This window comes from Nomascus leucogenys, chromosome 14, assembly GCF_006542625.1.
Source record: "Nomascus leucogenys isolate Asia chromosome 14, Asia_NLE_v1, whole genome shotgun sequence".
In the NCBI taxonomy this organism is placed as follows: Eukaryota; Metazoa; Chordata; class Mammalia; order Primates; family Hylobatidae; genus Nomascus; species Nomascus leucogenys.
In genome coordinates this window covers 57,198,651-57,214,903 of record NC_044394.1, presented here as the reverse complement: position 1 = coordinate 57,214,903, position 16,253 = coordinate 57,198,651, and the positions used below count along the sequence as shown (strand labels likewise).

The window sequence follows — 16,253 nt, the reverse complement described above, 5'->3', positions numbered from 1 at the left end:
CGGAGGCTTCAGTGAGCTGAGATCGCACCACTGCACTCCAGCCTGGGCAACAGAGTGAGACTCCATCTCAAAAAAATAAAAAATATAAAAATAAAACACAGGCTCCAGGGAGCTTTTCTGAATGTGCTGGTCATTACTGCTATTCACCAGGTACTCCTAGTCTTCCTCCCTCCTGGCTCAGTAGGATTGTACTTCCTTTCTCATGTGTATTTGTGGGGTGTTGGGGAGCAACATATGACCAGCACTGGCCAATGAGATCAGAAGGGAGGTGCTCCATGGTGGGTCTGGAAGTGCAGGTACAAGACACTGCAGAGCTGCTGCTCCAGCCTTTGCTGCAGCAAGACCATGATGGCAGCTGCTCCATCCCAGTGGGTCCCCGAATGCAACCAGCAGAGGCCTCTCTGACCCCCAACTTACAGGTAGCATAAGCAGGTAGTGAAACGTGTTGTCTTATGCTTTGGAGATGGTCTCGGTTGTTTGTTTCCACAGCAGGACCCAGCCTATCCTTACTGATACCCGAAGGCACAGTTAAGATACCAATAGTCTACATCTTGAAGTAAGCCAGTCACAGAGACATGTATTGTGTCACCCCACTTATATGAGATGTCTACAGTAGTCAAATCATAGCAACAGAAAGTCGAAGGGTGGCTGTCAGGGGCTGTGGGGACAGGAGAATGGGGAGTCTTATTTTGTGAGTGGAGTTTCAGTTGGGAAGATGAAAAAGTTCTGGAGATGGCCGGTGGTGATGGTTACGGAAAAACATGAACGTACTTAATGCCACAGTGCAGTGCACTTAAAAGCGGTTAAGATGGTAAATTTTGTGAGATTATATATATATATATATATAGTGTGTGTGTGTGTGTGTGTGTGTGTGTGTGTGTGTGACAGAGTCTCGCTCTGTTGCCCAGGCTGGAGTGCAGTGGTGCAATCTCGGCTCACCGCAACCTCCGCCTCCCAGGTTCAAGCTATTCTCCTGCTTCAGCCTCCCAGGTAGCAGGGACTACAGGCGCACTCTACCATGCCCAGCTAATTTTTGTATTTTTAGTAGAGGTGGGGTTTCACCATGTTGCCCAGGCTGGTCTCAAACTCTTGACCTCGTGATCTGCCCACCTCGGCCTCCCAAAGTGCTGGGATTATAGGTGTGAGCGACCACACCCAGCCTGTGTTATATATATTTTATCACAATTAAAAAAAATAGTTTCTATCTTTGCAACAGAGGAAACAGACTAGGAAAAAGGATGCCTTTGATTTGATGGTATTGCAAAGCTGGGAGGAGGCAATTAACTACTCCTCTTCCCTACACCCAAGAACAGCCCCCTTTTTAGGCCGGGTGCAGTGGCTCATGCCTGTAATCCCAGCACTTTGGGAGGCTGAGGTGGGTGGATCACAAGGTCAGGAGATCGAGACCACGGTGAAACCCCGTCTCTACTAAAAATACAAAAAAAAATTAGCCAGGCATGGTGGCAGGCGCCTGTAGTCCCAGCTACTCAGGAGGCCGAGGCAGGAGAATGGCGTGAACCTGGAAGGCAGAGCTTGCAGTGAGCCGAGATCGCGCCACTGCACTCCAGCCTGGGCAACAGAGCGAGACTCCATCTCAAAAAAAAAAAAAAGAACAGCCCCCTTTTACCTTCTTCAGGTTCATGCCATCTTCAACCAGCAGGAATTTGGGGAAGCAACACAGAAGCTGCGTCGGCCAGCAGCTGGGAAAGAGGGAACCAGCCTGATTCCCATCTACTCATTAGGGCTGGAAAACCATGCCAGGTCTCTAGCCCAGAGGCCAGTCGCTCTCTACGGGATGACTAGAAACATCTCAGGCCCCCAGGGTTGCCCCGCCTCCTTCATTTTCAGAACTCATCACTGCATATTGTGCAGGCTGTGAATCAGCCTTCTAAAATTTACCCCAACACTCTTGCCCTCATTAGAGTCCTCTTTACATGCTGGGTGGGCCTGTAGCCGAGTACCCACCGCCTGACTTCACCCCTACCAGGAGCAGTGCTGGATGTCACCCTTCACATTGGGGCAGGCAGAATTGCTCATAATGGCTAAGAGCCCCAGCCTCCAAATTCAGGATGCCTGGGTTAGCACCTGTGTCCTGAGACTGATTTGCGGAGTGAGCAGTGCCACCCAAGCCATCTGCACAGCGCATGACATGCAGAGAGAGGCTGAGAAGTGAACGCCACTGTGGTCACGTTTGCTGCTCCTCCCCTCATGCCCACAATGCTCCTGCCTTATTGGGTAACATAGACTCACAGCGGTGAAAAACGTGAGGAGCAGAGACATGTCCCCTCCCTGAGATGTGGTGACAGAGAATCCCTAATCTTTGGGGCCACATCAAGGCTGGAATGCACAGAGGGTGTTTGGTCTTGTGGCTTTGTTATAGCTTAGGCATCTTATTCCACCAGGCAAGCCTAAGAGGCCTCTGAGAATCCTTCCAGCCCTGGACTAAGAATTCACATTGAGTTAAACAGCTTTGTTCACTGCAGGACTTCTCAGGGCCTTTACAATTTAAATGTTAAAGCAAATTGCCAGAGAGGGGTATAGGATGCAAACTTGGACCCAGGAAGATGCTGTAGGATTAATGTTCTAAGGAATATTCTTTGGGGAGTGTCAGTATCCAGCCTTCAGTGGGGCCCAGAGAAGACTTGAAGTAAAAGTCCTCCTTTCATCTATAGAATCGAATCCCCGATACAGCCATTCCCCTACAGAAATGAGCATATGGGGGGACAGCTCACCTGGCAAAGCTGGTTCCCATGCCAGGAGACAATTAAGTAGGTGTGGTAGGCCAGTGCCCTGCACAGAATGTTCCCCAAACAATTCCTGGCCTTCCACATTTGGAGGTGGGGTGGCTGCAGCTGCATTGACCTAATCCTCTTCAGATGAGAAGAAGCTTCTCACTGCCCTACTCAAGACAGATTCCTGGGCAAGCTCCACCTGTGCTCCTTACAGAACGTTTCTCTTAGGCCTTTGGTTTGCATTGTCTGTGATTTGGCCCCTGCAGCGTTCCTGCAGCTAAGATTCAAGCACCTCCAGAGAGGCTGGTTGAATCTTGCTGGCACCTTTGTCACTGCCCAACAAGGTGCACCTCATTTAGCTCGCTTCGGGGGCGTGCAGCCTACACAGTCGCACAGGGCCGAAGCCCACAAGAGCTCTGTGCATTTGGTTTGGTGCTCTGCTGTCGCATCTGGAAATTCTTAATAATTTTTAAATGAGGGACTCCTGTTTTCATTTTGCACTGAGACTTGGAAAGTATGTGTCTGGCCCTGACCAGAGGCCCTCTTGGGCTATGTGGTGAGGTGCCAATCAGTGACCTGGAAGCACAGCCTCTGCCCCGCTCCCCGCCAGGGCACGTTTGCATTGCAGAGAGCATCATACAGCCAGTTCAGGAGCCTTGAGCCCCTGCAAGGTGCAGGCCACGCCCTGAGCAGAAACCACACCAAGTTTTTGTTTTGGAAACAGCGTCTTGCTCTGTCTCCCAGGCTAGAGTGCAGCAGCGCAATCTCAGCTCAGTGCAACTTCCGCCTCCTGGTTTCAAGTGATTCTCATGCCTCAGCCTCCCGAGGAGCTGGGACTACAGGCGTGCACCACCACAGTCAGCTAATTTTTTGTGTTTTTAGTAGAGATGAAGTTTCGCCATGTTGGCCAGGCTGGTCTTGAACTCCTGACCTCAGGTGATCCACCCACCTTGGCCTCCCAAAGTGCTGGGATTACAGGCATGAGCCACCACGCCCGGCTACTACATTTGTTTTAGTTACAAAAATCTCCTTCGCCAAAACTCAGCCAGGTTTATGGATCACTGATGAAGGAAAATGAGAAATGTCATGAGTGTCCTATAATAGGTGTCCAGAAGAAGCAGGCTGTGTGCTGTTGGGCAGGGAAGATACGATGGGGTGGACACAGGGACGACCTGCACTGTAGCTCCATCACAGCTCTCCCCCACCACTGCCTGCCTGCCTGCCCTGCCCTCTGCAGATGAAAGCCACATGTCCCCCTGATGGCACAGGTAGCTGTCCCTGCTGACAGAGGTGGTGGTCGGCAGCCTGCACCCCTGGTGGGTGCCTCCCCAAACTGCCCTGGGGGCCTGTCAGGCTCCATGTTGCTCCCGCTGGTGGAAGTCACTGTGGCCAGCTGCCCCTGCCCTGCTCTGAGTCCCTCACAGGCAGGCTCATTTTAGCTCTCTTCACCCACCTGCAGCTTCCACCAAATTAAACCTTCCTTATACCAAGCACTTACAAGAGAAAAAGAGGCCTATTTATTTGTATTTCCAGACCAAAAAATGTTGAGTGGTACCAGATGCCCAGGCCTATCTCTGTCCTCCCACTGGGGCTCTCTGTAGACTTGGCATCTTTCCCTCAGGGCACGTGGCTCCTGTTCAGGATTGGGCAGGAGACTGAGGTCAGGTCTCGGGTGTTGGATGAACAGGTTGAGGTGATTTGTGGGTAGTGGTTGAGGGGAGGGACCTACTTGGCTCAACGGCTGCCTCTGACTTGGGAGAAAATGTTTGATAAGAAGGGCATCCTTCTGACTACTGCGCAGTTACCTGTGATCCAGGATTCAGTTCAAAATTAAGCCAGACACCATCACTGTGTGACCTGCCCGTGTCAGCCAAAGTGACTGACTCCTCTTTCCCACAAGAAGGTAACATCTCGAGATTAAACAAGAGGAGTCTGTACAAGCACTGGTCCTTGCTCTGCCTTTCTTACACTAAGCTCAAGGTTATGGAGCCAAAGGGGGAGCATTACGGAATTTCCCGTGAACGCTTTCCTCCTGTGCCATTCCGCCAGAGTGACAGGGAAGTGATGGATCCCTCAGGACTACAGACATGGTGGAGGAAAAAGTTCAAAGGGCATCGAGAGCTCAGCCTTTCTTCCTAGAAGATTCTCAAGGCCCCTCCCAAGAGAGTTGCTCTGTCTTAAATAATGGTACTGCTAAGGTACCTTCATTGGGCACTTATTGGGTACAACACAAAATACAAGGCACTTTACTCCCAGAAACCCCATCTTACAAATTGGAGAACTATGTTTTTGTTTTTGAGACGGAATCTTGCTCTGTTGCCCAGGCTGGAGTGCAGTGGCGAAATCTCAGCTCACTGCAAGCTCTGCCTCCCAGGTTCACGCCATTCTCCTGCCTCAGCCTCCCGAGTAGCTGGGACTACAGGTGCCCGCCACCACACCCATCTGATTTTTTGTATTTTTAGTAGAGACGGGGTTTCACCGTGTTAGCCAAGATGGTCTCGATCTCCTGATCTCGTGATCCGCCCGCCTCGGCCTCCCAAAGTGCTGGGATTACAGGCGTGAGCCACCGCGCCTGGCCTAGAGAACTGTGTTTTAAAGAACTAAGTCATTTGCCTGTGGACACCCAGCTAGGAAGTTAACAGAGCTAGAATTCTGGCCCAGATCCACCTGACTCTAAAGCCACGAGCTCCCACGGGGCCACCATGCCTTCCTGTCTCAGCCTGGTAACTGTAAACCCAGTCAAAGCGGATGAGGGAGGAGTCCAATGGAAGCTAAGGTCCCGACTCACTGCCACTGCACAGGCGGAAGGCCCCCAGCAGAGCAGCTCCTTGTTGGGTCAGAGGCCTGGTGTGAATTACTGGGAACATCCTCTTAGGCCATGTTCTCAAGTCCCCTTCACCCCAAATGAAAGTGTTGGCATTTTCTACCGACCACCCCCACCTTCTGACTACAAAGCCGTCTGTAACCTAACTTGATCATAATTAGATTTTTAGCACATAATTACAAGATTAATGGATTAATCATAGTTTATTTGCAAATCATTAAAAACGTTACTCAAAAACACTTTCCCTAAAGATTGTTTGGGTTGCCCAGGGCAAGATAATTAACGAGGCAGAGGGGAAAAAATGAAAAACACACAACCGTCAACCTCATTAAAGATGATCAAATAAACCATCAAGTTAGCTGAGCGAACTGTGCGGCCTGTGGTGAGGCTGAGAAACCTGGTCTGTTCCTTGGTGCTGAATTGGCTCTTCAGGCACCATGTGAATGAATTACTCTGCCTAAATACTTTCCCATCTTTCTTTTTTTCCCGGAACAGCCTCCATTTGATGGTGAAGATGAAGACGAGCTATTTCAGTCTATCATGGAGCACAACGTTTCCTATCCAAAATCCTTGTCCAAGGAGGCTGTTTCTATCTGCAAAGGAGTAAGTCGATTTGGATACCTTTTGTGATCATGGACCAAGAGCTTTGGTAGGAGAAATACTTTCCCCACACTTCTAAGAGAGATAGCAGAAATACCACAAACCCACACCACTGCATTTTGGCCATCGAGGGTTGGGGCTTGGTGTCATGCCCCAAGATAACCAGCACCCCAACTTTGGACAGCATGGATTAGTCTTGGCCTGTTTTGAACTCTGCACAAACCGAACCTTGTAGTGTTGCTCCTAGCCTGGCTGATTTCACTCAATATTGTGATTGAGGATTTAGTTCCTCCTTTCATATTGCTATGCAACGTTCCACTGTGTGAACACACCATCGTTTCCTTATCCATTCTACTGGGCAGGGCGCAGTGGTGAAAGTGAAGGCCAGGAGAATAGATTGGAATCCCAATACTTCCTGGGACTCTGGCCCAGTCACCTAATGACTATACTGCACTTTTCATTCTAATCCATTTCATAAAATTGTGGTGGGGACTACCAGATGTCATCAGAGGCCCTTAGAAAGTGTGTGCTCTCGTCTTCTGTCTCACTTGGTGTGACTTAGTTAGTTCTTTGCTACACTTTTCTTGAGCTATAGCATACATACAGAAATGGGCACAAATCATCAATATGCTGATAAATGAATCTTCACAAAATGAATCCACCTATGTAATTGCACCCAGATCAAGAAACCGTGTTTCCACCACCCTGAAAGCCCCCTCCTGTCCCATCTACAGTCACTACCCCGCCCCAAAATAACCTGCCCCCCAACTTTGGACAGCATGGATTAGTCTTGCCTGTTTTGAACTCTGCACAAACTGAACCTTACAGTGTTGCTCCTGGCCTGGCTGCTTTCACTCAATATTGTGATTGAGGATTTTGGCTGCATTGCTGTGTGGGGCTATATAGTTCCTCCTGTCATATTGCTGTGCAGTGTTCCACTGTTCTACTTCTGGTGGATATATGGATTTTTCCTGCTTTGGTTTGAGGCTGTTACAAACAGAACTGCTGTGATGCTGTGAACCTTCTGGGGCATGTGTTTTGGTGAAGATATGCATACACTTTGGTTGAAGAAATGCTCTAGGAATAGAGTTGCTGATCATGACTTGTCTAGTTTTGAATGGTCAAGAGTTAGATCACAAAGCTATTTTCTTTTTTTTTTTTTTTTTTTTGAGATGGAGTCTTGCTCTGTCACCCAGGCTGGAGTACAGTGGTGTGATCTCGGCTCACTGCAAGCTCTGCCTCCCGGGTTGACGCCATTCTCCTTTCTCAGCCTCCCGAGTAGCTGGGACTACAGGTGCCCGCCACCATGCCCGGCTAATTTTTTGTATTTTAGTAGAGACGGGGTTTCACCATGTTAGCCAGGATGGTCTCGATCTCCTGACCTCGTGATCCGCCTGCCTCGGCCTCCCAAAGTGCTGGGATTACAGGCATGAGCCACCACGCCCGGCCGCAAAGCTATTTTCAGGCTTAGTAAGATGGAGTACAATATACCCTTAACAGTATCTGGTGAGTGTGATCATTTGTGAGGCATTTGTCACATGTCACCCAAGAGCAAGGCACTTGGAAGAGATACTGAGGTCGGGAGGAACTGGCTTCTGCCTTCAAAGAGCTCATAGTCGGTGTTTGTCTCTGTGTCCTGCAGTGGGCAAGTTGGAATTAACTAGTCACCTTCGTTGTTATAGCATTTAGTTTTCTAATCTATGAGTCTTTGATTGATAACATTTTGGCCCAGACAATACATAGACATATGATGCTTATTATGGCATCCTCTGTGATGCTAGACTGTGATGCTTTCAGCACACACAATTTTTAGTGCATGCTTCTTTTTTTTATTACCAGATACACGGATAGCATGGTGTCTCCAAAACAGATAACGTGTGAGATGTCTGTTTAAATTCTTCTTCCATTTGGCCATGGGTTCAGATTGCTTCCCTGTTCCCTTATCTTGAAAACCACCATAGGAAGGGCTATACTTGCCAATGTCATTTTTATGAGTTGGCTTCACTCCGTACAAGCCACTGAGTGTCTTGGTCAGCTCTCCGAGATGCTGTCAGGCGTCCGCAAAGTCAGGGCTGTAGGCAGAGCTAGGCAAATGGAAGGTGCTGTCTCTGGGAAGCCCTTGACATCCGTTGTTCTCTTTTTCTCCTTTTCCTTTCTAGCTGATGACCAAACACCCAGCCAAGCGGCTGGGCTGTGGGCCTGAGGGGGAGAGGGACGTGAGAGAACATGCCTTCTTCCGGAGGATCGACTGGGAAAAACTGGAGAACAGGGAGATCCAGCCACCATTCAAGCCCAAAGTGGTGAGTCCAGAAAAGCAGCCTGTTTTCTGAGCCCCATGTCCCCAAATTCTGGGAGTATCCCACTCACCTCTTTTCTTGGAGAGAGGAGGCCGGTGGACCCTGGCTTGTACAGGGTGAGGAAACCGGCCAGGTTTCAGCCTTGTCCTCAGTCCTGTGGACTCAGCAGCCAGGATTCCTGCTGCCTTCAGAGAGTAAGGACCAATAAGGCAGGGAGGGGAACCCTGTGCACACTTCACCCTCCAGCTGGGCAGCTGCAGAGCACCCCCGCACAATTAGGGAGTGAGGGCAGCTATGCTTTCGGTCTGGACTTTGTGGACTCGCACCCAGCAGGGCTGTATTCACAGCCTTCAGTCCTCAGCGGGACTCAGGCTTCGTGTCTGTCTCCAGCTTTCCTGGATTTGCCTGGCACCGACGGGAGCCCTGAAGCACAACCCCATCCTAGTCAGCTCCTAGGCAGGTCCTGGGCCCGCCCCCTCTTCCACCACTGCCTCCACTGCAGGGAGTGAGTGTCAGCCACCAATTCTGATGTTGTCAGCTTTTTTCACACGCTCCCTGTTTGATTCCCATTTTTTTCATTTATTTAAACACTGTGTGCCAGGCCCTGTTCTCAGTGCCTTGCAAATATTAATTCACTCAATCATCCCAGCAGCCCTGTGAGATGGGTACTATGGTCCCCCGTTTGCAGTGGAGAAAACAGGCTCAGAGAGGCTGAGTAACTTGCCAGAAGACACACAGCTGATAGGTGGTGGAACCGGGACGAGTCTGTGTCCTCACCTGCTGCACCATCGCTCCGTCTCAGCAACTGCCCTGACGCTGATGCTGCGGGTCCTAGTTGTTGATTGCGGCCAGCAAATGCCTTTCATGTTTATATCTCTAGAGGTAAACTGAGAGCCTTTAAGAAGTCAGCCTCCTCACTCACCACCTGCCACTTTGCAGAGCCTCCAAGGGCGTCCTGTTTCTAAGGGCCGGGTGGACTGTGCCTTCCAGCTCTGCCACCATCTTGGCCGGCATCGGGCAGCTCCCCATCATGCCTCTGCCTGGAGACTGCAGAGAGCTGCTTTATGCCACAGTCAGTTTCAGAAGCATCGCCATGTTGGTTTCGCTCAAATCTATCTCCTCTGACAGGTGCCCCATGAGCAGGCCAGGGGACCCGCCTGGGGTGGCACAGTTGCCAACTGGGTGGCACACAGCCTTGTTCTTAGAGCAGCAACTTCCTCACCATGTGTGCCTCTGTGTCCTCTACCCCAAGAATAAAACTGCCGTTGGTGAGCCCACTGGATTTTATTTTTCGAAGATATTTTTAGCACACACTGGAGAAAAACTAAAATTAATCAGGTCAGTTGACTTCCTCCTGAATCATCGTTTCAAATAAGGCCCTTTTGTATCTGCCACCCCCACCTTTTCTTTAGCCAGCCGTGCACACTGATTTCGGGAGGCTGTCACGGGCTTCTGCCCCTCAACATACAAAATCTGGTCTGGAGGTTTTGGGGGATGGGGAGAGTGATTAATGATGCTGCAAGTGGCCTCAGTAGAAAATTCTGCTAGGGATTCTTTTTTTTTCCTCTTCTGCCTTTAATATTTATTTGTCATCTTAAAATATGAAGGTTATGCAACAGCATCTTGAACGCAGCTTGGTTTCTTTGTAGGAACAATGTAGAGATGCTTACTGACCCCGCCTTGAGGGTTGAGCAAAATCCAATTACTTGTCAGTCACTTTCTAGAAAGAGATGATTTGCAGCAAAACCAACCATAAAACATGTCTTTTTCTATTTATTCCCACCTTATGGCAGGAGAGAGTGTTTATTTGCATAGTCTCCCATGTTTTGTGGATACTCGGCCCTAAGCTCGGATATAGGGAAGACGAGGGCAACTTGGCTTCGGCAGGCAAGAATGTGAACTTTTCCCTGTGGTCCACGGAAATCACTGGAAGCAAAGTTGTACCCACGGCAGGCAGCTGAGTTAGGAGCAGTGTTTATTTATATTTTATTCCTGGAGTGCTACTGTTTGCTGGGTGTTTTGTTTTTGTTTTTTAACTGAATGCTGGTTAAAATTAAGAAGAAAGGATAAATTGCCCCTAGCTGTGAAGAAATAGCCCCTGAACTCACAAATGGAGGCAGAAATTGTGGACCCAGGCCCTAAAACTGGAGGTTTCATGCGAAAGGTCCTGCTTGGTGAGAGCTCTGGCCAGAAGGAAGGAAGAGATTTCTCAGGCAGAAGCCCATGTTCTGCTGGAAAACCTGTGCACAAAAGAGGAAGGAGCTAGAAAGAATACAGACAGACAGGAAATGGACCCACAGAGGGAACAACAACAGTGAAGATAGAAGCACGTGGCTGCAGGGGGACCCGTAGACATTGTGTCCAAAAGCAGAGAGCGTCAAGGGCAGAGAGATAAATGGGGCAAGCTCTGCTTCCTGGAAGGGCAGCGATGTGCCTCTTGAGAGCTGTTTCTTCTAGTGCTTGCACCGTGCCAGGCAGCTGAGTGAGGCTCATCGCAGCATGTCATGCAAGGGCTGGCACCACCACCTTCAGCGGTCTCTGAAGACTGCGCTCTGTTCAGTGGTGACACGCTGGAGCAGAGACACCATGCCAAGAGCCATTCCAGTGGCTGGAGAGGACATTTAGAACAGCAAAAAGCAACCGAAGTCGAAGCTGCACAATACGCTCTGGTTAGTACAAACAGCAGGAGAAAACTAGCGGCATAGAAAAGTTATTCTGGGATGTGGTGTTCCAGCTTCCTTGGTGAAAAATTTACTGTAGTTCCCTGATCCAGAGCTAACTGAAAAGTGAAATGTGTTTACAGAACTGAGCATTCTCTGATGGGTCATTTTGTTATTTCAAAGAGAGACGTAACAATGCCAGCCTAAATAGTGCTGCTGGAGAAACGATCAGGCAAACGTCACACAGCCGGTGACTCTCACCGTGAGCCCATTTCTGAGTGGCTCTCGCCTCTCAGCAGTTCTTACAACCCTGGCTCACCAACTTTTCTGTCTTGGTGAAGTCTGCCTGATGGTTTTTTAGCAAGCGCTGGTGAGTCAATTTCCCTGAGACTTGCAGGCTTAAGGACAGGTAGCTGTTCTCACGTGCAGTACCGCTCCTGGCTCCCATGGAATTAAACCTTTGCTTACTACCAAATACCAGTAGCGGGACTTCAGGTTCTCACAGTTATTTGCAAACTGCTTCTACAGATCAGATTGAGCTTGTAGGATCAAGAGTCTATCATGTTTGTTTTATTAATTTTTAAATTTTTTGAACCTCCAATGAAAGAGTCTTCCAGAATCACTGACTTCCCTAAGGAGGGTAGTATTCCACTGCTGGACAGCCACAGAGCTTATCAGCGAATCATGGTTCCTCTAGTGTGCTGTCTTAATCCCTCTTCCTGACTGCCAGAGTGACTTGACTAAAGTTAACCTTTAGACCACAGTGCCATGCAAAATGCGATCCCAGCGCAAAAAGCATCTCACAATGCCGTGATTCATCGGGAGGTTAGCACAGGACTTTCCATCTCACGGCTACATTAAGGTCAAGATCTGCAATACAGCTGTGGGTTGGATTCTTTATAAGGTCACACGTAAAGGAGAACAGAAAGAGGAGAGTGACCAGCATCGGGTGTGCGGGACAGTGGCCATCTCCCTTAGCAGTGGCCGCCTCCCCTGGTGGTGGCCGTCTCCCCTGATGGTGGCTGACTCCCCTGGTGGTGGCAGTATCCCATGGCGGTGGTCATCTCTCCTGACAGTGGCAAGCCTGGAGGCTGAGATGTGAGGGAAGAACCTGCCCCTGTGGCAGTCAACAGTGGGAGAGTCCAGTCCTGGACAGAGCCATGTCTGTCCCTAAAAAGCTACCATGTGCCACCGTGAAGACGATGATTTTCTGGAAAATGGGACAATCACTTCGCAGGGATTATTTTGTAAAAACAAACGCAAAGACAACCACAGACAGCAGTGCTGTGAGCCCTGGACAAAGGCAGCCAATTAAGTAGCTCTTCCTCTTTATGAGCAAAACACAAAACAAGCTGGTTTCAGGGATCTCTTCAAGGAAGCACAATGCGAAGCATCCTCTGCTCCCAGGGTGCGAGGACCGTCAGCTCAGTGAGGGCTGTCAGCTCAGCCTGATGTTCCCAACAACAAACCCGAGTCATCAAAAAGAGGCCTGTAGGCCAGGCGTGGTGGCTCATGCCTGTAATCCCAGCACTTTGGGTGGTCGAGGCAGGTGGATCTCCTGAGGTCAGGAGTCCAAGACCTACTAAAAATACAAAAATTAGCTGGGCATGGTGGCACGAACCTATAATCCCAGCTACTTGGGAGGCTGAGACAGGAGAATCGCTTGAACCTGGGAGGCGGAGGTTGCAGTGAGCCCAGATTGCGTCATTGCACTACAGCCTGGGCGACAAGAATGAAACTCCGTCTCAAAAAAAAAAAAGACCCGAAATGTTCAGAAGAGTCTATGTAAGGAGAAATTTTAAGTTTAAAACAGAAGTCGCCTCTAGAAAGGGTAATCTTCAGTGACTGAGGGAGCAGTGGATGTCCACCCTACCTCCCAACGTCAGGTGAGCGTGGAGGCACCGTGGGGAAGAGGGTGCAGCCAGCGGCTTGGCCCAGCAACCAGAAGGCTCACCAAGGGAAGGAAAGCGCTTTCGGCTTTGCCAGAAAAATAAAAGCTCCAGGATTCTGATCCACCGTCACTTTGAATTTTGTAGCTTTTTATTCTGATTTATAATTAATGTGAATGAAATGGCCAAGAACAGCCTTCAAATTTCCACTCATCCTGCCTATGTGATCAGTAGCAGTTTACACAAATACCAGGAGCATAAGGTTAATTGATTTTTCTTTTTTTAGTTCTAGCCGTTGGCACCAAGGAGCAGAATAGCTAGTTCATAGGCAAGCCAGAATCATTCACTGTACTTAAATGGTTATTAGAGAGGGAGAAATTAATCTATAATGTTAACACAAGAAATGTATTCCAGAGTGGGCAGGCAGAGCACATTGGAAATAGACCTTTCACAGATGGCCATTTTTTTGTGAAATTACTGTAGGTATTCTATTTTTTAAAAGGCAGAAAGAATAGAACTTTCTTCAGGACATTGTCATCCAGTGACCCACAGCAAGAGCCAAAGAGAATAAGAACGTTGAGGACATCCCTGCAGCAAGAACACACAATCGGGGTTCCTTTTCCCAGTCACCACAAAGTCCTTCATTTCCCAGTGCCATTAGCTTGTTTAGAGAGCTTGATGATCATTTCTTATCGAAGCTGGTGCAAGGATCCTTTTTTTTTTTTAATTTTATTTTGAAATAATTTCCAATTTCAGACTTGTAGAAGGGCCAGGAAAGTAATTTAAAGAACTCCTGCATTCCTTTACCCCAGTTCCCTAAATGTTAACATTCTAGCATGTTCATGTTATACTCTTTTTTTTTTTTTTTGAGATGGAGTTTCACTCTGTCACCCAGGCTGGAGTGCAGTGGTGCGATCTCAGCTCACTGCAACCTCCACCTCCCAGGTTCAAGCAATTCTCCTGCCTCAGCCTCCTGAGTAGCTGGGATTACAGGTACCTGCCACCACACCTGGCTAATTTTTTTTTATATTTTTAGTAGAGACGGGGTTTTGCCATGTTGGCCAGGCTGGTCTCAAACTCCTGACCTCAAGTGATCCGCCTGCCTCGGCCTCCCAAAGTGCTGAGATTACAGGCTAACCTTGGTATCATTCTTTTTCTATATCTCTGTCTGTGTGTAGGTACAGACACACATATCCGTTAGGTTGGAGCAAAAGTAATTGCAGTTTTTGCTGTTACTTTTCATTCTTTTTGCCATTACTTTTGCACGAACCTTAATATATACTTATTTTTTTCTGAACCATTTGAGAGTAAGTTGCAGAATTAATGCTTCTTTACACCTAGATAATTTCATGTGTATTTCCTGAACATAAGGACATCTCCTGGTACTATGTTCTTTTAATAATTACTCCAGCAAGCTAGGTATGTAGTGCAGGGGCTCTGCAGGTAAAAGGAGGAGGGAGGGTCCCTGGCATGGCTGTGTCATGGATCAGATACCATAGGCAGCCTGGGCCACATCTCATCAGTTCTCTAGGGTTTCAGGCAGCTTCATTCTCTTGGCCTTTCTGTTGGGCCAATAACAGTGATGCCAATTAAAATTGAGATCTCAAGATGGGAAGGTTTGTCGACGACATACAAACACTAACCAGCCTTTGGAGACTACAGAAGTCACATCATGCTGTATCTAGGTTTGATTTAAAACCCTAAACTAGTCTGAGGCAGCACCTTTTACTTGGCTAATTAGAGGCAAGCAGTTTTTCCTATTCTTTAATCATTACTCTCTCAAATACTTTTCTGCTTAGCAGAGAAATTGGAAGAAATGAGACATTTAAACTAATAATCAATATAAATAAGCATCGCTATTGCAAGCCTCGGGGAGCTTCAGTGATGAGTGGTGGCATAAATACAGACCCTGTGTACATGAAATTGTATGAATTGACAGGTTTCCATTGTTGGCAGTGAAGGTTTCCAACAACGATGGCCATTACAACTTTTCTTGGAAAAAGAGCTTTAAATCCTCTAAATCTGGCCATTAACATAAAGACCAAATGGAGTACATGTTTTTATTCCATAGATTACAGCCCATGATAAGCCAGAACCTTCACCCTCATACACACGTGGCTCTCACACCTATAGCGATCCCCTCATTTAATGTGTGGCTTATGGCCTCTGTCTATCAGCAAACTCATCAACGGAATCAGCCTTCCTCCAGAACACAGTTTTCCCTTTCTGAGATAATGCTGCAGTGCTGTAGGTGAGCTGAGTACTGTTTAATTTTGTCAGAGAAACCAAAAACTATATGAAGTTGGCAGGAGGTGAAAGGGGTCCCAATCCCTTAGAAAAAATTACTATTAACATGCTCTCTCTATCTGGTGAAATGAACAGTTAAGTGGTAGAGAAGGGCATAAATGAAAAGATATCTCTCCAACTACTGGTCCTACTCTTCATGATCTTTTCTGTAACCTTCCAGAAAGTTTCTGTGTGTGTAAACGTATACACAGATGAGGTTGTGCTGTGTTAAACACACCTTGCGTCTTTCACATAGCAATGTATCCGAGAGGTGTTTCCGCATCAGCTCACGTGGGTTTATAGCATTCTTTACGTGTCCATTCCCGATTCTGGACTTGCAAGGCCAGGAACTGACTATTCTCCAAATCCTCTCCTTTGTCCGTTCTTATTCTCCAGACTTTGTGTACCAAAATGCACTGGCTTCAGTGGGCCTCCAGGTCTTCGGTGAGCACGTTTCCAGAACCTTGGGTGACTAAATGAGCAAACTAACCCCACTTTATAACCCTTAACTGTGTGCCTCTGCTTGTGTTGGTCATGCACGTAGCCCGTTCCCTGAGCATGCTAATCTTCAGAGAAAGGGCAGACCAATGGCCAGACCCCTTTGCTGGATGGTTCCTTAGTATGGACATTACCTCCCAGGAAGCCCAAGCAAAATGCACCAGCCCATTTCTGCTGTTATTTAACTTAGAAGACGCTGTGCAACCACGAGTCAGAGAGCTGTGCAGATGGTGGCGATGTGGTTGCCAATGCACTCCACTGTACCCCAGCACTGGGACTTGAATGCAAGTAAGGGTTCCCCTACGATGAAGCACATCCTGCATTTGGTCATCGTAAGGGATAGCTCCCACCTCGTTAGGTTTCCTTTCTCCATAATCTTGCAATATCCCTTTATTCTTTATTTGTTCTGCATCCTTCCTCCTCTTCTGGGTTTTGTTTGGTTTTGCTTTTTAACAGCAGTGTTTCGA

General features: G+C 48.1%; 1 protein-coding gene across 2 annotated transcripts in view; it reads left to right on the top strand.

The window, feature by feature from the left end:
• PRKCA (protein kinase C alpha) overlaps window positions 1–16,253 on the top strand; it is a 515,514-nt gene that overhangs the window by 486,486 nt on the left and 12,775 nt on the right. For both annotated transcript variants that reach the window (XM_030828485.1, XM_030828486.1), the window contains 2 exons: window positions 6,052–6,159; window positions 8,316–8,456. In XM_030828485.1, the coding sequence (XP_030684345.1) occupies window positions 6,052–6,159; window positions 8,316–8,456 (249 nt within the window). The remainder of the gene's footprint in view (window positions 1–6,051; window positions 6,160–8,315; window positions 8,457–16,253) is intronic.